This window comes from Sebastes umbrosus, chromosome 19 (assembly GCF_015220745.1).
Source record: "Sebastes umbrosus isolate fSebUmb1 chromosome 19, fSebUmb1.pri, whole genome shotgun sequence".
NCBI lineage: Eukaryota > Metazoa > Chordata > Actinopteri > Perciformes > Sebastidae > Sebastes > Sebastes umbrosus.
The window spans coordinates 26,179,966-26,204,379 of NC_051287.1; the positions used below are offsets into that span (position 1 = coordinate 26,179,966).

At 40.4% G+C, this 24,414-nt stretch overlaps 1 protein-coding gene and 1 pseudogene across 1 annotated transcript; both read right to left on the reverse strand.

Annotated features, from left to right (window-relative positions):
* Positions 1-231: 231 nt before the first annotated feature.
* Positions 232-7,264, reverse strand: c19h2orf42 (chromosome 19 C2orf42 homolog). Its single transcript, XM_037753618.1, is given in 12 exon segments — positions 232-995; positions 1,080-1,242; positions 1,409-1,500; positions 2,855-2,962; positions 3,156-3,260; positions 3,560-3,670; positions 3,805-3,929; positions 6,110-6,168; positions 6,170-6,679; positions 6,681-6,974; positions 6,977-7,176; positions 7,179-7,264. Coding segments are annotated over 12 exon segments (2,073 nt in total). The 5' UTR covers positions 7,249-7,264; the 3' UTR covers positions 232-759.
* A 3,442-nt stretch (positions 7,265-10,706) lies between these two features.
* LOC119478114 lies at positions 10,707-22,869 on the reverse strand (annotated as a pseudogene).
* Positions 22,870-24,414: the final 1,545 nt, after the last annotated feature.

Consider the following 24,414-nt stretch of genomic DNA (forward strand, 5'->3'; position numbering starts at 1 on the left):
ACCAGGAAACCGGCCCTGCTAGCTGGGACCAGGGAACCAGCCCTGCTAGCTGGAACCGGCCCTGCTAGCTGTGCGTCTTAAAGTTGGAGGAGCTGCTGGACAAAATGCACTTGTCTTGGGGAGAGGAGCATCTACTTTATTGACTGCTGTATTGTCTCTATTGTCCTGTTTGCGGTTCGCGGTCTCCGTTTGTCCACGATGGAGACATTTCACTAAAAACCAAAAAAGATATTTTTGTCCATTAAATGTGTTTTATTTTCTTTATGCTTACATAGCAAAACAAAAATCCTTCTTTGAAAGTTTGAACACATCCAGGGTCTTTTTCCCCTTTAGGAGACGTTCTAGTGAATGTGAGGAACTGGCACGTTTACCTGCTGTGAGAAAGACTGACCGACCCAAAGTTCTTATTCACTTTTAAATCAGTATTACTTTTTATTTTTACTGATTGTATGATTTGTCTTGAGCAAAACATGTTTCAGTAATATGTTTTTCAAAAATGCATATTTTTCAAAAAATATATTTCCTTTTTTGTAGTTTTACTTTGAGAGTTTGATATTTTGAATATTTAGCATTATGATGAGTTCTCCTCTACAGACTAGATTGTCTAAAAATACTGTTCAATAATATACTGTGTAATTCACATGGCAACTGATACCTTGCATAATATAACATGGATATAAGGGTATGTCCCATACTGTATAATGAGTCATATTAATCCATATCTGTCATCCCAGAGATGTGTTGACACTGTTCCTGTCGTTAGACGACCACCTGAAGGATTTCGACAGCCTTGGTGTTTGGTTTGGATTGGGTTGAGTCCGATTTGTTACGACCTGCTTTCTCAGCCGCGCTCGTTTTCTCACAGTTGTCCGGCTGACCGCTCTGCTGGTGGCCAAATTCAAAGCTGATCCTGAGTTCTCCCATCTGACAGCGAGGGAGAACGTCTGGGATCCACTCCATCACAAACGGACTGGCTTCCTTCTGATCTGCCGGTCCTGGAGAGATACCACAGTGGAACTATACAGCCGATTTCTTGGTGCTCTATCACGGCTGAAAACGGCTGAAAACCCGTCACTCACCGACTTTGAGGAAGGTGCGGAGCTCCATCGGTCGTATAGCCTGCGGCCGATCTGTCCTGCATCCATCTGGTAGTTCTGGTTCAGGCGGAGGCTCAGGGCAGCGGAAACGTGAATAAGAGCCGTCTGCGTTCTTCACAAAACTCTGAGATAGCTCCAGAGGCAGCTGGTGGAGGGAAATAAGGAGGTATCAACACTTTTATCAACTCATATCTTCTCTGCTTTTTGGCAGCCGGACTGTAAGAGAAACAATGTTCAGAGAGGTTTTACTGACAACATCAACCTGAAACTGTAAAAGCGAGACGGAGCAAAATATGATTTTAAGTGTTTACCTCTGAGGTGTCAAAGATGCGTTTGACCTGCATGAGACTGATGATGTGCCAGGTGTACTTGGAGAGAGGAAGTCCATCGTTTCTCACAAACGCTGACGTCCACACAGAGAGAGAGAGCGAGAGAGAGAGAGGAGAGGAGAGAGAGAGAGAGAGAGAGAGAGAGAGAGAGAGAGAGAGAGAGAGAGAAAGAGAGTCAACATTTGCTCACATTTGTGGTTTATTTAGCCAGTGGTGGAACAAATATTCTGATCCTTTATTTTTGAAAAGTACTAATATAACAATGTAACAGTACTCCATTAAAAGAAAAAGTCCCTTGATTCAAAACTCACTTAACTAAAGCAAAATGTACTTAAAGTCTCAAAGTAAAGTACTCATTCTGCAGAAAATCAGTCTCTGTGACTGATATTATTAGACTATTAATACTGGTGCATCAGTGTATTAAGTGTATTAAGTAGCAGTGCTGTCCTCAACCAAAGAAATTCTTAGTCGACTAAGTAATTAGTTGATTTAATCGACAGATCTGTGAAACTGAGTTTCTCCACAAAGAATCATACAGAGGCACCACTTTAAATCTGGCGTTTACCAGAGATGTGCTCATTCGTTTCTTGGAAACAAGTCATTCAGCATGAAAAAAGCATAAAAAATGACTAATCAACTACAGAAATCTTAGTGAAATAAGACCAAAAGGACCGATTAGTCAGGAGCAGCCCTATTAAGTAGTATTTTAGTATTGTAGCTGATGGAGGTGGAGCTATTTTTAACTACTTTATATACAGCTAGGTAGTTCATTCTAGTGTTTCCAAAACTCCAAAGGGTCACAATGTAAATCTGAGATGATTAATGAGGGTCGGATAGAAGAAAAAACTTCTGTTCTGCTACACAAATTTGTATTAGTTTTTGTATTTTCTCAAATTTTTGCATTTTTTGTGAAATATTGGATACTTTTACCTCTTTGAACCTCAAAAAACTGATTTAAGTGAAACCATGCGAGAAGTTTAGTGGTGAAATGTCTCTTTAATGGAACTGCTACCAACTCATAGATATGTGAAACATGACGAGAGGTCACCACATTTAACGATGCATTGTATTTTATAAGATTATCATTTGTTCTTTTATATAAAATCTTTATCTGAAAAGTAACTACAGTTGTGAGATAAATGTCGTGGAGTAAAAAGTAAAATATTTGCCTTTGAATTGTAGTGGATTAGAAGTGTAAGGTAGCATAAAATGGAAATACCCAAGTCAAGTAAAAGTACCTCCAAATTGTATTTAAGTACTGTACTTGAGTAAATGTACTTAGTTACTTTTTGTCACTGTGTTTGTCTGAGATATCTGGGTGTGATGCAGCTCAAACACTTGTGGCTCCAGATTTGTGAGAAGAATGAGCTGATTTATGATGTTGAAATGACATAATGAATGGGATTTAGTAAAATGATGTTGTTCCACCTGTGGTGAAGTTGGGCAGCCTCCTCTTCTTGGAGCCCAGCGACAGACGATGCTGCAGAGCGTTGAAGAACTCCTGGGGGATGTGGTACACCAGAGGTTGTGGTTTCCCTGATGGAAAAACATCAATGCAAAAACTTTTTACTGCAACAAGAGTCAGAGTCAGAGTCAGTCACCCTGCAGAGAATAATCATTGAATTATGCTTTCTATCAGTATTGAGCCATTAATAAGGCTTATGGGTTAAACCAGAGGTGCTTATATACATACAGTATATGGTGAAATGATTTATCAACGTGTCTTTACCATCAAACTGGTAGTGCATTGTCTGGTGGATCTTCTCTGTGACGCTGGCCAGCCACTGCTGGAAGCTCATCGTCACCGTATGCTCATCCACAACCTGCGTGCTCCCTGAGACATCAACACACACACATTCATTATCTTCCTTTTGTTTCTAGGTGGACCACACACCAACCACATACTCAAGTCTTTAAAGTCTCTCAAGCTTTTGCCAGTAAATTGAATTGCAAATGTTTTCAAATGAAGTGTTAAAATAGCACTGCAGTGCGCCCTGGATCAGGATTAGTGCTGCAGGATTAGACAGAGGGCTGATAAAGATAGAGACAGATGTCTGAGAGACGAAGTAAGGCTCTTTAACAGACAGAAAGATGAAAAGGCAGGGAGGGGGGGAGGGGGCCGACAGGCAGCACCTGGAGCCTTCAGCCCACCGGCACCAGCGGCGTTCCTCTGACCAGCTCTCCTCAGGCTGGAGGCCGACACTCCCTCCTTCCCCACCCCAGAGACAGAGGCCACTGAGGGGGCTACACAGAGCCAGGGAGGTAAAGAACCAAGATAGAGATAGACAGAGAGGAGGGAGGACAGTGGAACATTCAGACAATCATCGTGCATTAATGAGTGAGAATAAATATTTCAGGAAGTATTACGATGAAACCACCAGAGAGAGATTCATCCAGGCGAGCTTTCTTTGTCTTATGAGGAGAGTTGACGGGTTGGGCCTGTTGCAGAGGCTTCTCACTGGGACCAGTTCCTCTACTGGTGGCGCTTTGCTGCACGCCTGAAAGGAAGAACAGGACATTAGAAGCAACAGGTTACATTAAACCAAATAATACACTAAAGGATTAGTTTAGACTTTTTTATTAGATGTATAAGATTTTATTATTCAACACAGGCCATTTTAGTAGAATATGACTATAGAAGAGAAATTATTTAGTTTACTTTTGTACGGCACTTTTAGGCGGATGTTTTACTGCTGTCCGGTGGACGCTTTCAGTCCAAAATGGCGGAAGCGTTGCTCTGCTGCTGGGCGCTGATGTTGCAATGGAACAACCTATTGACTTTCACTTCTTAGCAATATACGTTCTTTGATTTAAGTGCCAGTTTATTAGGTACACACAGTTAAAACTAACGCATTCTGATACTGAAGGTTATGGACGTTGATAGAAAGGTGTTGATTCAACTGTATGATCATTTTGGAGGCTGTTAAATTGTATTGCATCATACAGTACAGAGGGGTGTTTCTACTGTCTAGCCTGCCCTCATTGATATAGATGGGGTGGACAAAGCTATAGACACAGCTGTATAACAGCACCACAAACTGCAGCCTCCAAAATAATCACAGAGTTGAATCAGCCAAGCCCACAGGAAGAGCGCCGGGCTTTGAAGCTAATTTTCGTAGTGGCCAAACGGTGGAATTACAACCTCCGTGTCCGTTCACGTGATGCCATCATTTTTTTTAAGTGAATCAACTTCCCAGTACAAACACTAGTACAACGCACTAATAGCTGAATCCAGAGTTATTTCCCTTCCCCCCGTTCATGTGAATGAGACCCAGACCGCGGTTGGAGCGAGGGCTGGGAGGAGTTAAAGGAAACGCTACTGTGTCTGCTCTATGGACCCATGGCAGTCGAGCCATTTTAGCTTTATGCACCACTGAGACACTGATAGGAATGAACGGGAGCCTCCAACACTGTATCCAGTTCTCTTTATACATCCGTGGAATCAACACCTCCCTAAAACAGGACTGTTATATTAGACCGCACTAGTTTTAGCTGGGTGTACCAAATAAACTGGCAACTGAGTGCATGTGCCAGTTCTATGTTTTGCCTGAAAGTGGTCTAGGGGGGCGGGGTTATATGCTGGATCATTTCTTGGCCTATAACAGTGACTTCCTGTTAGGAAACCAGTACTCATCTAACTCTCGGCAAGTATTTTCCAAAATTTCAAACTATCCTTTAAAAATGTGTTGAAAGTGAAAACAGTGCTGGAGAAATATTATGAGATATTTTAAGACCCCACACCAGGAAATATACAAGAACACAATCTTGACGTGTTGGAGACAATGTGGATCAATGGAGGCAAATCATCATCAAATTCATATTTTCTGGGACCGCCCCAACTGAGTTTATACTGGAAAGGTATTCATAACTCATTAAGCACTGTATTTAAGACTCAAATAGCCCTGACCTGGAGACTCTTTATCTGGGACACGTTTTGTTTTGAGTCAGAGGAGTGATATAAGGCTGCTGCAGGCCCTTTTGGCGGCAAGTAAAAAATCTATCACAAGAAGGTGGCTAAATCCAGTAACACCTACATCGGATGATTGGTATGGAATAATCCTTGAAATATTTAAAATGGAAAGTTGACTTACTCTTTGAGGATCCAAAAGGGAAATTTGACCAGATTTGGAATAAATGGATCGAATTTATAACCCAATAAGAGCAGACTTTGTATGACTCTACTGACTTTTCCTTTCCTCTTCTTGCTGAGAAGACTAAGAATGTAATGTAAGCTCCCTTGGTTCTAATGTATATAGTTATGTCTTTTAATAGAGTGTGAGCTAGCATATGTAAGAAAGCTAAATGTAACTGCTGACAGTTTGATGGAGTAGTATGCATGGGCATGTAGGCTGTATACGCGTGAGTATGCAACTGAATATCGATGTGTATATGTGTAGATGTGTTAAATCTGGACTTGTGGAACGGTTTACACGGCCACGTACTTCAGAAATTAGGTTGGAGGACCCACAGTTCTCCAGAAGACTGAGTTGACTCACAAGTACTGTGGCATCCGCACGCCTCTTTTCGTGCATATGCATATAAACTGTACATGTATGTTAAAACGGGAAAAAAGTTAAGTATAACTATCTGTAAAGATTTGTATACACTGTGATAACGCCTTTTCCAAATAAAAAGAAAATAAAAAAAAAAGAAAGTAAAAACATGCTGAGTCATTGTACCAGTGGGGTGTAGTTGATGAAAGCAGCAAACTCTGACGCCAGTTTCTCATCGCTTGCAAAGGCCACACACACAGGCGTAGAAGTGAAGGCAGGGTTGTGGTGTGACCGAGCTGGAAGGAGGAGGAGGAGGAGAGTTGTTGGATCCAGCTGCTCCATCAAACACCAGTTTACTTCTTCTGCTGCTAACTTCACAGGCACAGTGAAAGACGGCGTGCTGCTGCTGCTGCTGCTCTCTGCTCCTCCTCTCGCTCTTTACAACCTCAGACAGCCCACCTGCACCTACTGTGAGATGCAGCAAACCCAAAGGATGCTGGGAATCTGTGTGGCACTTCACCACCAGGGTGTCTTTTGTAACCCGCTGCACCAGAGGGCCTGGAGACTCCGTGGCCAGCCTCCACAGCTCCTCCCTGGCTTGAATGGAGGCCTGTAGACCCTCCAGGACGGAGCTCTTTAAGGTCAGCGGCGTCGCACGGCTCCGACACTCTATCGCCTGCTTGATGTGGATGCAGAGACTGTCGGAGGACTGTTTCGAACCGGCCACCGCTGATTCTGTCTCGCCCTGATTTGACCTTTGACCCCTGTCTGCATGACGGCAAAAAGCAGCGTCCCAGGTTGATGCGGTGTTAGCAGGTGGCGCCGTCACCTGTCGCTATAGCCGTATCGGTGGGAACGAGTTCAACAAAGCCCAACTGCGTAGCTGTGGCTCCTCTTCCTCTGTGACACACTGAAAACACCTGCACTCCTCCACCTGAGCCACCGCCTAGGACTCCTCCTCCACCCTCACGCTCTTTCCCCACCCTCTCCTCGCTGTCTATTATCACTTTCACCACCTCCACCGCACATTTCTTGCTGTTCCTGCTCACCGCCGAAGAAGCATTCTGAGGGAGACCCCACAGGCTTTGTTCTTGCAGCTGAGCCCCCGGGTGCCGTTGTACACGCCACACTGCGGACACTTGCGAATCCCCCGCAGGGTGGCCCTCCCCAGGTCGGAGAGGAAGTCGGGAGTCGTGTATGTGGTCTTTCTGCTGTCTCTCTGCTTTGCTGCCAGGTTGGCCTGAGCAGTGGAAGTCTGGGGAGCGGAGGTGATACCACGCTGGACGAGGAGGACACTGTTACTTCACTTTCCATTTTGGGACTCTCCATCACAAAACAGGATTCAAACCTGGATGAAGAGGGAAATGAAAAAGGAGAGAAGTCACCTACACAACCTTCTCCTGCTACAGAAGCTTGTTTGGGTCCCGTCAGATGTCTGAGAGGACTACTTTTAGTACTTTAGTACTTCTTTCATGCTTTTATGATGTATGAAGGGTTTGTTTTTGTACATGGAGGGCAGAAACCAGACAAATATCCCTCTAAGCAACAGTTCAATAAGATTAGAAGAAATCATCAAGAAACTGGAAGCTTAGCATTTGTCAGAACCCTCGACGTCACTTTTCACTCGCAGTAAACACGTTACTTAATGTTGTGAATTCACAAAAACACTCTTTTAGGGTTCAGGCAATAAAAGTGCTATAGTTAAGGTTTAGGAAAAAAAACAACATGGTTGGGCTTAAAATGACTACGTTTGTACAATGAAAATGAGACGGAGCGATGTGAACAGGGTATATGTACATATGAAGCTATAGCTGATTGTAAAGAGGCACGGGACACAAACAGCGACCTTTCCACCTCCCCTCCTGCACCGGTACGTCACCACGCTGCAGCCGCACTTTCCCTGAGTGGTTATATTGACGTTGTAGTTAATGGAAAGCTCGGTTAGTCTCATACCAACGCTAAAGGGTGCGTCGGTATCGAACGCCGACGGCCGTGACGTAGTGCCGGTATTTGACACCCTGGGAATGAGAAACAGGCCTGAGACTGCAGAGGGAACTAACCCCATGTTTAGAGCCATTTGCACCGTTGTGGTTCAATAATGATGGTAGCAATAATAGTATTCTTCCTTGTCATGCAACACTGTGGGGTCATCGACTAAATACAAGTTTGATTCATTTAATTCTTCATCTTTTGGGCCAAAAACTATTTCAAATGTAACACATGTGGTTTTTTGAATCTCTGTTAAAACAAATCCATAATCCAATTAAAAATTAATTAGAATCTAAGACATAAAATCGTGCAGAAAAGATATCCTGTGATGTGTGCCGGTATGAAGAGGAAGCCTAGTAATAATAGAATAAATAGATTATGATGTAAACAAGAGTTCTAATCAGTAGACACGTGTGTAGATTAGCAGTATAATGCAGTATGGCAGTAGTAGAAAGTGCATCCATGGAACAAAGTGAAGGGGAAATAATCCATGTTTTTTTTATGCTAAATTGAAGTTGCAATATGAAACTTTATTTAAAACACATTGCTTTCTTAAGTTTTGCTAACACAGTTCAATGCTCTGTAATGTATATCATGTATATGTTCACATGCTGTACACACACCAGCAGGGTCACGCACGCGCTTACTGTGTGAGAGCGTTAAAGGAGCTGCGTTGCTTCTGTTTGGTTCATTCAGACTCCTCTCCGGCTCCGGAACCGTCTCGACCGTCGCCATTCCTCCTTACATACCCCACAGCCGCATTGCGCCTGTAACGACACTCCCTATTGGCTGGACGCGATCACGTGGGGGAAAAAGGGGGGGCGGCCCTCTCCTGGGAGCGCTGGCTCATGGGAGATGTAGTTCATGTGGATTAACCAGTGTATCTTTGGTTTTAGAGTCCTTTATCAGGTGTTTTCTTGTTGACTTTGGCCTTTATAAACACAATAACAGTCTAAATCTATTCCAGTTTCTATTCTACTCTCTTGTACTCCACTGTAATATGAATTATTATCAGTGTTTATGGGTACAACTAATGTTAGCATGCTAACACTCTAAACTGACCAGCTACACATTAGCATGTTAGCATTATCATAGCATTTAGCTCAAAGCATGTGCTATAGCCCTATAGCCCTCCTATGGTAGAGCCTCACACAGCTCTTATTCACCCAGCTAGATGTTAAATTCCTTTAGATGTTACATGTTAAAGTCTTCAGAAAGTCTTGATTTTATCTGTATTCAGTTTACAATGAAATCAAAACTGATGAATGCAGTTAATAATCAGATTGTAGAGCTGGAACTAGATAATGGAACTAGATAATGGAACTAGATAACGGAACTAGATAACGGGAGGACAAAGACGGATTAATCGATTACCAAAATAGTTGCAGGGTTAATTTTCTGTAGATTGACTAATGGATAATGAAGTACTTGTATTAGCTCTAGTAAGTATTATTTAGCCTTTAAATGGACAGTTGGTTCAAGTAAATCAACAACTAATTCTAAACTAATGACAGCTAATTAACCAGGCCTGGATCAGCCCACTAGGTGCTGCCCCAAACTGTCTGTGCATTGTGTGTACATGTAACTTAAGCACTAATGTATTTAGTTAAACCCACTTGAAAAAAGATGGTGCTTCAAGATTAGCAAATAAACCCCTATAATGACATTTATACTGTACTTCATTAACAAACAAATGCTGTTACAATATTTAAATGACCACAACCCTGGTGAAACCTGGAGTCAGAGCAGTTCATAGCTGCAACTAACTAATAATTTCATGTCTATCTTTTTGATTGATTGATTGATTGATTAGCCTATAAATCTGTTGTCCGACTAACAATCCAAATAGAATATATTCAGTTTACAATGATGTAACACAAAGAAGAGGTAGCACATCCCCACTATTTTTGGGCATTTTCTGCTCAATGAAAATGCTGAATCTATTATCAAATAATTGTCTGTCAATCATTTCAGCTCTACAAACAATTCAAGTCCAACTCAAATTATGGGCCTTTAACTTTTGACACCAGTGTTTTCTAAGTACCAGACTTACTAAGTTTTGTGCCAGAATAAAATTCAGGTGGATTGCTGAATTTAGTTAATTATCAAATAAATAAGAGTGTAAACATACTGGAATCAGCCTACTAGTGTTAACTGAATATTGCTTAAAGTAAAACGTAAAAAATACAAAGGACGTGACCATAGTGTCTCAATGGCAGTGACAACCTTTATAGGTGTTATTTTGTCCTCACACTGCATAAGTAAAAGTGCAATGTACTATATTAGAGCTGAGATGGTTAATGGATTAAACATTAGTCGATTGGTCATCAAATATGTTTATAGTGTATTAAAAGTTACAGTCATCTTTCAAGCAAAATATCATAAAAGCTGTCTGGTTCGACTTCTCAAATGTTTACATTTGCTGCTTTTCTTTGTCATATAGATATAAAACTTAATATCTATAAGTTTTGGACTTTTGGTCGGACAATACAAAACATTTGAAGATCCTTTGAGATTTATTTCTTTACTGTTTTCTTGACATTTCGTGGACTAAACAATTAATCCAGACAATAATCAGATTAATGGCTATTGAAAATTATCTATGACTGTAATTATATGTTACTAGGCAACTTTTAGAGACTTAAGGAAAAGAACAAAAAAATGAAATCCGTACACTTTGAATACATCACATGCTGCTGGAGACACCTCTGCGTCTGCAGGAGGTGCTGTAATTAAAAGTGATGCTTCGTCAAACCCGACATGTTCCAGCTGGTTTTAAAGATACGATGCAAACAGTGTAACTGGGGGCTGTTTTAAGCATCAGCATTTTAATGAGACAAAGCAAAAATTCAAACCATGTTACTGAAGCATCAACAGAACTTCCCTCGCCAAAACATAGGTTGAAACATTCTTAGGCACCGCCTACTCGTGGATGATTTTTGGTTAAATTAAAAAGTAACTCACGGATAATAATAAGGCAACACAATGGATTTTTCCAACTATATTAAAAATGATGGTCACAGTGCAAAAATCTGATCCTTTCTTCGTCTATAAAAACAATTGTTATTTAGGTTTAAGACAGAATAACTTAAATTATGTAGTACTTGTCAATCGAAAAGGCTTTTGCATTGCATAGCAATGCTGCTTGTCGTCCGAGCCTCTGGAAGAATCAAATGTTGCACCGTCTCTACTGTACACGGACCAGCACTGGACAGGGATGCTACTGTCAAACAGCTGTGTATAGAGTCCATTAGCCCAACCAGAAATTAACATGTTGTCTTTATACAGATTCAGTACAACTGAACAAACCGTTTGGTTATTTACATTAAAACAGACAAAAGAAAGTGGAATGCAAAAACATAAAAAAAAAAAACCTAGTATTTCAAATTTTGAGAAAAGATAAGTATTTGTGCAATATTTGTCTGCCTATAAGTAAGATAAGAGTGGCAGTAATCCCTGCAATTGGTTTGTTTGAGATATTGAAAATCTAATTTAAAAAATAAAGTTGACAGTTGACAGCTTAATGTTTTATACACAAACATAAAAAGGTCTCACGTGTCACATGATTTCGATGGTGTCACTGCAACATTTCTTTATAAGACAGTCCCCAAATGAAACACAAAAAAGGCAAAAGCTCTTTATACAATGTCAGCATTTTAAAGTTGCTCAAAACAAAAAAGAAAATGACGCTATTTTATCGGTTGCAAAAGAAAAAAGATGGCGTAGTCCTTTCTGTTTCAGGGGAAGATGAACTGGACATTGTTCTTGTGTGTAAAAGCATCAGTTCATGCACACACACACGCAAGCACACACACATTTCTGTTCAGTCCGTTCAGTCCGTCCCGGGAGATGAGTGAAGGAGCTTCTGAATTTTACTTGTTTTGTGGTTTCCGCTTTCCCTCAACCTGCCTGCTTCTTCTGCTCAGTGATTTCCTACATTTCACAGAATGATTCGACTTGTTTGTCACTTTAGTAACAGGTGGACAGACCAAAAGTGAGAGTGAGGAAAAAATTTAAATTGCACCCCTTACTCAATACACTGCATTACTTGCTCTGGACTATTGGGTGCTTTCTGTGGTAAAGTTGGTAGCCTCTTCTCCCCGTATGATTGTTAAACATTGGTATAAAATTCTGCCCTTGCTCTTCGGCTCTGAGGGGCTGAAAACAAACAAAACCTGGTGTTTTACTAGAATTCATCGATCTTGCTTTTAAACTAAAATGTGGCTGTGCTAGAAATATCTTGACACACTCGTAGAATTTACATTTGGCCAGTTATCTGCAGGCATTACAAAAATACGCCAAAGAATAAAATGGGCCCAGGGAATGCAAGGTGCATTAGCAGTTAGCTGATTGGACAGTGTTTAAGTGTTCTGGAGTGGATTGGTTTCTTTACACTTGCAGATTTGGGCAGTGGGTGACGTTATGGGCTGGTAGAGGTTTGATAAAATGGCGTACCAGCCTCTCTAACAGAATAACTGTGTGTGGTGACAGAGAGAGAGAGCATCTAATGCACTCCTTCCCCCAGCAGAGTATCATCCTTGTGGCCTCGGAGGCTTTAGAGAGGGCTACTGTGGTGAGTGATCAGTGGGTGTGGTAGCCGGCGGTGCTCATCCCGGCCGTGTTGGTCAGCACCGTCCCGTTGACTCCCTGCCCGGGCTCCACCATGCTCCCGTTGCTCACAGCGCCCACGCCTGTCCATCCGGCACCGGCGTGTAAATGACTGGAACAGCACACAGAAACAATGCAGTTAGACAAACGCTAACGGACGCTGTTGTAGCGTTCATCTGATCCCTAATGAGTTCAACCATTTAATGATGTGTGTGGCGTGATGGAGTCAGAACTTTTGTCTCGCTCCTAGTTTATAAATACGATTCATCCATGTTTGTGTTCCGTTTATAAGCTATCTTCCTAAACTGCTTAAAAGGTCTTATTGATCACTTTTTTATGTGGATGAATATTTGTTAAAAAGTAACACATCCATCCACAGAGCTTTTAGAAAAACAATTATTAGGATTGTGAATTAATCGTTTACATTTCGGTGTCGTCAGCGATCAAGAGTCTTCGTAGTGGAGAAAAGGGATAAATGGCTGAGTTTGACAGGAAGTGCCTGGCTGCCTCCGCCATGCCTGGCCACACTGACCCTGGTGTCTCCATCAGGCTGAGCAATATGTGAAGATTTACCGTGGTAACAAGTGACCACTGACGTAAACACATATTAACTATCTTAGCTTAATCGTCCAAACAACAATAACCCATCAAATTACAATTTGGCATATTTAAACAAAACCAACAGCAGCTACCAACAGCCATCGTCCTTACAGCCTGAACGAATGTGTTGTCACCGGTTAGGTCGTCAGAATGAGAACAATAACAGCGTCAATCCCTGAGGAACTACGTTAGCATTAGTGATGCTTGTGTGTCACTTATAGTTTCCTTAAACAATGTGTAACGAAGATGCACCTCAGAGGGGGGGTTAGCAGTGGGTGGACGACTGAAAAAAAGGCGTATACCTGCGTACACACACTGCTTGGATGACAAGCTAAACGTTACCTAAAGCAAGATAGCCATATCCGCAGATTATGTTCCATGAATCTGGAAACACCACCGCACAAAGTCTCCTAAATATATTGCTAATGTAAAGCTACATGTTGTAAAATGACTTCATTACTCTAACACAGAAGATTCATCACTTGACATGACTGTCTGTTTGAGTCTCATCACTTGTTGTGGAGTGAATGCAGCGTAGCGGGAGAGGGAGAGTGGGACATCTAGTGGGGCTGATCTGGAGCAGTCACATTCGTGATCAGGCCAACGGAGACACAAATATGTGGCTAAGCATGAATGGAAGTATTAGATTGCATTTGGACGTTATCCTGATATGAGGCATTTGCAGAGGTGAAATGTAACTAAGTACATTTACTCAAGTACTGTACTTTAAACTTCTACTCCACTACATGTTGGAGGCATATATTGTACTTGTACTACATTTATTTGACAGCTTTAGTTACTTTGCAGATTCAGATTATTATCTAATACAAAATATAAATCAATATATCAGTAATTCAACACTGTAGTATTGTTACTTTTACTTCAGTAAAAGATCTGAAATACTTCTTACACCACTGGACATTTGAAGTAACAAGTGTATATAGGGCCAGTAACGCTGGATTCATACGTCTGCGTTAAGTCGTACCTAAGGCAGCTACATGTGCAGGCTTCAAAGCTACACTGGGAGTTCTTGATGGCGGCAGCGATCGTCGAGAGTGAAGACAATATCAGAAATAATGGGGATGCACCGATTGCAAAATTATGGGCCGATACAATACTTAAAATACAGATTTGTGCTGATACCCGGTACCGATGTTTTGTTGTTGTTTATATTGTTATTTATTCCCCCTTTGGGAAACCAAGACATCTTCATTATTAAAAAATAACTGAACTGTGTTCACTCTTAAATTCATTCATTCAGATCTAGAATGAGCACAAATTAAAATCATACAGATTTATGAAACAAGCTTTAAAATAACTGCTTCAAAGCCCCTCAGCCTGTACACAACTACCGTCTCAATGAGGACGTTATTACCTCGTCCAACATTCAGCATTTTGTGAAACTTAAATTAAATGTCAAATGTTAAATCAGCAGCTGACACATTTAGCCGGCACAAAATGAGTGCAACACACAAACATTGGCCACTGCCATCGGTGAATGTCATCTTACTTGCCGATTGGCCGATTGCAGTCAATGAGGCGAAAATCGCCCGATACCGATGTTTGGCCGATAAATCGGTGCATCCTTAGTAAATAAATATCGTAAATACGTCAACCTCACAAAATAGTCCCATATTCAGAAATGAAGCTTTTGCCCGCATCACATAGCGAGAGAGACATTGTTAACACGGTTACTATGGAGACCATAAAAATACAACCCGATATCACCCACTTAGTGTTGCCGTGGTGATAGCAACTGGCAGAGCAAGAGAACAACAGACGCAGGGAGGGGAAAGAAACAAGATGGCTGCATGAAAACAAGATGTTCGCTGCTTGATCCTGCATCTTCTCTGGTACTCACTTGTAGCCCTGCTGATCCCAGGTCTGTCCATAGACTCCATAGCTTGGCACCTGCCATCCATTGGGCACATACTGACCAATCTGCTGTGCAGCAGCAGCAGCAGCTGTGTTGCTGTACCACTGACCCCCTGACTGTAGGGCTGCGCGGCGAAGCTCACCGTGTTCTGCTGACATACACAATCATATTTTAGGAGGCAGAGTATCACATTGCACCACAGTGATATGAACAAGCACTGCAGCAGCTCAGCAGGGATTTCATTTGATGTCAACAGTGCAGGATGATGATTAAAGACATGTGTTGGGGATAATCCTTGTACATACCTGTGGCATCTGTACCTGCTGGATGGGCTAACCATGTCTGTTGTTTCCTTGCCCCAGTAACACTTAACAACATAGCCCTCTATGGATGTACCGTTGACAGACACGATGGCATGAGCTGCTGCTTCGTGGGAGTTGAACCTGCACACAGAAAAGAGACGGACTGTTTAATATCAACTCATTGTGCACGTATGAGACGTACATATGTGACTGTTAAGCCTTCATTGCATCAAATAAATGTCCGACAGGTCCATCAGAAAGTTACCTCACAAATGAGTAGCCTTTGTCAGGAAAAACACGGATTTCCATGATTTGGCCGAAAGGTGAGAAGGTCTGTCTCATGATTTGCTCTACAAAGAAAATAAAGCTGTTAATATTCCATTAGAAAGTAGTGCTTCTAAACCTGCATCTTAAATCATATGGACGTACTCACCTGTGAGACCTGTTGTGACTCCCCCGCAGTAGACGGTGCAGTTAGTGGGGCTAGACTGGTTGACCACCTCATCAAAAGATAGCTGCTTGCTATTGGTCGCTAAAAGAAAAGTTAGAGCAGTTTTCATTTCATTTGTTGCCTTTTCTCAAAATATTTCTCTTATAATACAACAGCCTGCCTCTTCTGGCGGGGTATTGTTTAAAAAATGACGATGCCAGTACCCTTAAAGTGATACCGATACCAATAGAGTACTTCATTGGATACCCATCATAGGGTTAGGGGAATAGAAGCTCTGCTTGCTGTGATTGGCTGCAAACAAAACCCTACAAATTGTCTTTTTTTTCTAGATCCAGGCAAAAAAAAGGATTACAGGTATTGTTTTACTGGAGAAGTTTGGATACTACTTGGTATCGGGTTATTTCAGTCAGAGTACCGATACCCAGCCCAACTGCCTCTACTGTATGTGCTGATTTATCAATCAAATACATAGATTTCATTCTTTGGGCACCGAAGTGTTAACTTTAAATGTGTTTATTAGTCCTGTGAGATTTTCATGCACAGGAGGAAACAAACAAAGTCATTGGATGTTCCCAGTTGCAACAGCACATCTGGAAACCCTTTGCAAGGCAAGGTAAGTAGGTAGCAGAGCTAAGATAACACTCCCATCCATTTATTATCTTTCATTTAATTACAGTGAACTTACTCTCATTTGTAGTTTTAGGAGCAGGCTTCCTGGTGGCCCAGTTGGTCCTGATCTGCCTTCCTCCCAACCACTGTCCTCCCATCTGCTGTATGGCATTCTCTGCATCCTGATTATACAGACAGAGAAACATGCAAACTCCTGAGTCACCAACACCAAACATCTGCATGTAAACCCTGAGCTTCAACTAAGTGAACAATCAGAAGCTGCTCATGTTTTCTCAGTCCTCTAACACATGGGCATTACTGGCACACTTACCCATTTGTTGAAGAAGGAGACAAAGCCATAGCCTTTAGATTTACCTGTGGCCATGTCTTTCACCACTCGACAATCCCTGTGGACAAATTAAAAATGTATTAAATATCCATAAAGAAAGTTTTCAAGAAGAGATTTAAAATATGCTAATGATGGTAATATAGAATATATTAAAAATAAAGAATCACACAGACTAACAATGATCATGAGAATACACTTACGATATTTTCCCAAATGGAGCAAAAGCAGCTTTTATGTCATCTGTGGTGATTTCAGGACTTAGATCTCCAACAAAGACGTGGAAGTGACCTAAAAAATTAAATAAATAACAACATACATTCACATTATAGTTCACACAGACAATATAAAAAAAACAGTGAAGTCTGACTGTAAGAACTTGATTCACTAAAATGTCTAATGTTGCCATTTTGTATTTCTTCTATTTTATTGTTGCAGGTATTATTATTACGTTTTCATGTACAGTTTTATCCAGTAGAACATTTCCTGTTTTTAATAAAAAAGGCACATCCTTACATGTGGGATGGCACTTTTCATTTATTGCACTTCACTCAACTTAATAGTATTTGCGCTTGTTATCTATTTTTATATTGTATCTGTTTTATTGTTTTATTTTCTGGAACTACTTTGTTTAGTACGATAAAGACAGATTTTGTAAATATGGATAATTGAGTTGGCTGTTCACGTATGAAACATTCAGATTAGTTGGGAGATGAGAAAAAAAACTCAGAAATATGAAATAAACAAACAACGTTGTGTAGAACTGTAGCACTATACAGAAATCATTTAGTTCCCCTGTACACGGAATATTGAATGATAATATTTTTCTACCTGGAAACCCCTTGAAGAAGAAACCATAACAATCTTTATAGTTTTTCTTACTACTTACTGCTTGTGTCTTTCTTTTGGCTGGTTGGCGTCGTGGCCCAGTTGACCTTGACCTCCTGTAAAAGAGACAGATGTCGAGAACGAAGGAAGAGGGGAGAAGGTGAGAAGTGAAGTATGCTTGCAGAAGAGAGGAAGGTGATTTTTCTTTGATTAGAGGTTTTGTCACACACCAGTTTTACTTTATATTTTGTGATTGAGAACTTTATTTTTAATAAGGTGGCCATGTGGGTTCTTAAACCACCACTTCAACTGGATTTATCCATTGTTATTATCTAATTGGCATTACTTAATCAAACAGTTAAATACAGTGGAGACTATAAAAGGGATATCAAGATTTCACCTTCAATAATCAGGAACATTTCAGTCTCAGTCAAGTCAAATTTGGAGCAAAACTGTAGGAAGTAAGGTCCAAATAACAAGGGACTTACAAACAAGTGATTTTTACGAACTTGTTATACTCCTCAAATGGTCCTTCAATACCTGTTGAGGATAAAATATTTTCAACTGAATGGATTTCTCTTGAAGTTGCTCTTATGTGGATTCTATGTGGAAATAACTTTGCAAAAGAACCATAGCAGTAAAGATGTAAGGGGACAGAAGAGCATCAATTAAAGTAGATCAAAATACATGTAGCAAGATTACACAGCAGGGCCATGTTAAATCAATCAAACAGATGGAACATCTTAATTCAACAGACAGCATGGTGCATTAAGTGACAATAAAAACCCCAAACAGCACTTTGTTTACACCTGTGTACAATCACAACGTAAGTTATCAGTTATTAGGTATGCCTGTCATGTAATAGAACTCTACAGCCAGTGACAGTGTGGTGACAACTGGCCCTAACCTGAACAACACACATGCGGAAAGACAATTCATTGAAAATGCTTTCATAACTTTATTTGTCAAATGTCTTAACTCTAAGAAACGAGTTGGATTAACGTGCAACTATTTTGATGGATTCAACATTATTCCAGATCATTTTGTAAGTAAAAATGACCAAATAAAATCACTGGTTCCGGTTTTCCAGTCTGGATATTTGCTGGTTTCATAGTTTTTTCTATATCATTAAGTAAACATTCTTGGGTTTTCAACGGCCATAGAGTGCAAAACAGAACAACGGAGCTTTTTTTGTGTGCACAAACTTCAATGATATTGTTGCACAGAAAAAAATATTGCACGATGATAACAATATTGCTAAAATAGATATTGAAACATTCAGAGCTTCAGTGCCTGTTCAAAACATAACAACTGGTCTAAATTAAATCTGAAACGGTGTCAATACTAAACCGCATCAGTCTGAAAGTTGTATAAATTCCTACACTGTATAGAGTGCTGCGGGGTGACCTATTTTGTGTGCCAACTAGGAAGTTAGCATCGCCCTGATTCCTTCGACAAGAAGCCGATGGATTGTTCCATTGGATTTTGGATTATTGCAGAAAGAATTATTTCAGGCACTAAAAAAAACCCATCGACTTCCAGACGAGGGAACCAGAAGAGCTCAAATGCTAACTCATTTCTGGGTTTTAGGACTCATTCCTGTAGCACCTAATAGCTTCTCTCTTTTTAGAAGAATGAAAAAGCAAAAAAACACTTTTTCACAATCCTTTAGCCTCCTAAAAACCTCAAACTAAACAACTGTCTAGGAGATAACACAGAATACACTAGAATAACCTAGTAATTTACTTTGAATCCCTCATGGCCAAACAATTACAAAGGAAATCCAAAGCTGACATTGTGGAGTATTTAGACGTTGTGTTTTCAGGATTCACAGCAGTAACGTGACAGAGATCAGTGTCTGGTGTTCCCTCCCCGGTCATTTCAGATTGTGCACAGAAGAATAATGTGCACAGGGGAATAAAACAAATTAAGTGCAGTGGAGCAGGAACAGGGAAGTAAGATAAAGTCTAAAAAGATACAAGTTTCTCCAGCCGCTTCATTTCAACCCTGCCCACCCAGCCTCGCCAGTCGACTCACCCAGGAGATATGATAGCTTACCTTACCCAGTATTTTCCGACCATTCATGGCTGCGATTGTGGCAGTGGCATGTCTATGCTCATAGAACTCACAAAGCAGTACGGATCATGACCTGCTGTCTGGAGTGGACAGGAAACACAAATATTAATCAAATGTATTGTTCATTGTTTTTTATGATTAAAGAAGGAAGAACTAGAATTACAGCCTTGCAGTTGTATGCCTCCGTTGCAGTTTACATCCATGTCTGTCCAAAATGTCATCACTTCATCATTTTATCCTACTAGACATTTGTGTCAAATTGTCTTGAGTTATGGCCATAAACATATTTTGTGAGGTCACAGTAACCTTTGACCACCAGAATCTAATCACGGTACACAGTACAAGAGATGTTTGTGCCAAATTTGAAAAAATTCCCTCCAGGCGTTCCTGAGATATCATGTTCCTGAGATGGGTCAGACGGACAACCCGAAAACAAAATGCCTCTGGCCACGGCTGCTGCGCTGTAGCCTACTAGTCACGGGCAGACATGTTGTTATTTATTGAAGAGCAAGGACCACACAAGCATCTAACCAGACAAAGTGACATCTGCAGGTATGATTACATGCACTTGAATATGCTGCAGCTGAGCAGCTAATTAGCTAACTGTTAGCAGTGCACTTCTCCCTGCAAGATTTGACTGGCTGTATTGAAATAAGGTCTCCATCTATGTAGACTGCTACCAGAATGGTATTCTATCAAATTTATGTAAAAATTGGGGGCGCCATCATGAAACGAAAACATTTTTAAATATACAGAATTTCTCCCTTTTGGTTTCAAATTTTTTTTACACACACACACACACACACATACATATATATATATATATATATATATATATATATATATACAATATATATATATATATATATATACAGTATATATTGCTGTAGCAGACAAAAGAATGTGTAATTCAGTTGGACTTTAAAGTCACTGTGGCCTAGGGCTGACCCGAATGCTTCGAAGCTTTGACCGTTGCCATGGTAATCAACCTCCAAATCAGTTATCAAATACTTAGTTTTTGTTGATTTCTTATATAAGTATGTAATAATAATGTATAAATCCCCAAATAGCCCATGAAATAAGGAATAATCCCACAACATTATTCATATTCAACATTAATTATTAGTAATTTTCAGACGGATATCGCCGTTTGTGTGTAGAGGTGAGTGTGTGTGCAGTAGTGGCACTGAAACGGGGAGATGGAGACAGACAGAAGAACATGTCAGCCTGCTGCGCTGTGCTGCGAAGCTTCAAATACCTTTGAATATTTCTCATTGAAGCCCAAAAACTGGTATTCGGGACAGCCCTACTGTGGCCATTATACAAGTCTTAGTAACTATAATGACATTATTTAGCATTAAAATGGGAGGCCAGAATAATCCTTGACAATGGAGAAATAGTTGTGGATCAACAGGATGAGCATGATGAAGAGGTGAGCAAGCAATTAAATCAGATCACAAGGTCGAGAAGCAAAGTGTTGATGTATGAATTCTCATATGTTTACGACAGTTGTCCTTGGATTGTACTGCCAAAGGTTCCTGTTGTAATCCGAGTATATACTCATGCAAGATGGGGGGGGAAGCAAAATAGAGTGAAAGCTGACAATGAACTCACATCTACTATCATTTTACAGCTTTTGCAGGGTCCAATCTGGCCAAACAACTCCAAGATGAGGGCCTCTGTCACGTCCCGGGACAGATTCCCCACATACCTGCAATGGACAGAACACACAGAAAGTACTGATTACTGTTTTTGATGTAAAATATGACATCTTGTGAGGGTGCTGAAGCAGTGGCGAGCTTTTCCTCCGACTATTACCATACAGGGTAGAGGTAAACAGATAATCTGGACCTGTTCTTATATTGTTTTAGTTGACACATGCCTAGATCACTAGGTAAAGGGCTGTGTTTGGGTTGGAAAGGTAAGAGTAGAGTAGCTCACCTCCGTTTTCTAAATTGTGTTATGTTTGTATCCATATGCCTCGAAACCATAAATGTCTTTAACTGCCTGATTACAATGGTGTTAAGTTTCTTCCCTATACTCTAGTGTTTTGTAACATAACTACAAACGCATTTTAAACATCCATATTCCCATGGAATATCAGTATTAAAAGACTGGTGGATGTGTAAATGCCAAAACCACACACACAAAACACAATAAAAAACAGATAACTTTACCAGCAATAATCAGATTTCAATTCTACCTTCAAGATTGGAGTAAATGAAGAATGAAATCTCAAGGCCGTTTATGGCAAATGATTTGGTAGTATGGATTTAATAATCCAAACATAGAGTGCATCTAGGGACAACTAACATGATGGTAATATCTGCAGCCTGACCTTGTCTTACAACACTGCAGGCTTGAAATAGATGTATGTTCATCTTACCCGGGTCATTAAATAACCCGTTTTCTAAATTAACTTCAGCATTAGCCTATGTTCACCTGTAGCGAGGTTACTGGTAATAAAATGATCCGTACAAGGTATCCACGGTCCTGGGCCTGTGCAATGAGGATGCTATCGCCAAGTAAACGTCGTGGAGGTGATCGCGCACCAAACTCAATACAATAACAGGCTCTTCTGTCTTCTCCTCATCATCCTCAGACGTGTTTGCAGTATAGAGCAGTCTGACCACATATTGCCAATCTGTGCAAGTCATTATTTAATTCGGTTTACACAAAACACACCAAACTGTTTTTATTTTAATGATAATTAACATTTGCATGGCGAGCAGCGTGAACCTACGCGTTGATTTGAGCTCTTTCAGGACTGAGCTGTTAGTGAACGTTAGCTACAGATGTTACATCATTACCATGGGTTACCTTATCTTTAAACCTACATTCAATGGTTGGATGTTTAATAGAGTTTGAGGTTCATATCTCTCGGTTTTGGGACGCTGAGGATGAACCGCTGCCTCCGAGTGATCACTGAGCTACCGCTAACCTACAAGCGGTTAGCTAACGGTACCGCAGACACACACACACACTTACAGGGTTTTGGGCTGGTCATCGTCCATTCTGTTTAACTTGCTGGCCGAGAACAAGTCGCAACCCTGAGAGCAAATCCACGACTGTGTCGGGCAGCAGCCTGTGACCCCGTCCGGTTCTCTTATTGCGCAGTATGAGCTGGTTAGCTGGTGAGCCGCCGCGGTTAGCTGTTAGCTGTTAGCTGTTAGCTCCACAGTGAACACTGAACAATGAGCAGCCGACAAAAGATGGCGGAGCGACCGGGGCCGACCAGCCAAACGCGCATGCGCAACGGTTCAGCCCGCCATGGACGAGCAGCTACGTACAAGCGCTTACGAGCACGTAACCCTCGCTGTTACATTTCCATGGCAACAGCGAGCTCCGCCAATCAGAGAGGTCGCTGTTACACTTAGGATTGTGGGTAGTGTAGTACTTCCCGATGACATCGCGAATAAAACATGTATTTCTTAAAACCAGGTTGATATCATACGGACTTGTAGCTTCTACAGGAGCATATACCATCGTTTCACAATCTCGTAGCTCGTGGTTACATTTATCTTGGATGTTTATGATATTATAGCTGATAATCAAATCCTCGATTCGAAAAATGAATGGCAGCGTGGGCGCCATATTGGACAGGGCAAGACTGTATACCTATACAAGTGAACGGGTAACCTATGCAAGTGAATGGGTAAACCTATACAAGTTAACGGGTAAACCTATACAAGTGAATGGGTAAACCTATACAAGTGAACGGGTAAACCTTTACAAGTGAACAGGTAAACCTATACAAGTGAATGGGGAGCTGCCGCTGGTCTGGATAAACAGCACTAGAACGTCTACATTTCTCAACCGGTTTCAACCAGTCCTTATTGTATTAAAGGTTTTGCATAGTCTTAACAGTGACCAGTACTAATAGGCTACACATTTGCAACTGTAACATACATGTCCTGACAACAGAATATAGCAACCAAATCAGGATGAAATTAGCTTTTCTCCAAATTAAATTGTATTTATTAATCATTTTTGCATGAAAATGAATAACTCTCATAAGTAATATAATAATATACCTGTCACAAACACAAAGTACAGCAACTGCAAGAGTTTTGGTTATATAAATATTTTGGTTATTTTATTGTTGTTGTTTTTTGTATCCATACTGCTGGTTGATCCATACTTGATTTTGATCATGTATACAGTACATTGTATATGTTGGGATTAGCATTCTTTGTATTTGCACTCTTCCCACTTTGTATTGCTGCACAGTAGTTTTCCTCAGGATAAAAAGGTTAACCTTTGTTGTATACATTTTGACCTGATGATGGCGCCAGAGAAAAAGTCAGGGGATCGCCAAAGTTGTCTCAATTCATTCTTGAATGACCACCCAGGTTTTTGACTTTTGCTTGTGCCTGAATACATCTTGGTCTAGATAGGATACATATTAGAATATAGGGACCTTTCAAAACCATAGTATTTGAAATTTGCGTTACAGAAATAAACCAAATAATTAAATTAATAAATAAACGACTCAATAAATAAATGTCATTAAATGCAGCAAAAATAAAATAAAAAATAAATGTAGTCATTAATTAATTGATAAAAATGTGACATAAATTGATATTTCTGTTTTAATTTGCTTTTTTATCTATTTATCTTTGTATTAAGTCCCTCATTAATTTACTATTCTGTTTAATTTTCCCTTTTATTTATTGATGTATTTTTTATTAATTTTTAAATGTATCTATTTATTTTTTAGTGGGTATTTATTTATGCATTTTTTTATGTATTTATTTATGCACGATTTTCTGTTTACATTTCACCCCTTATTTATTTCCCCAAACTTATT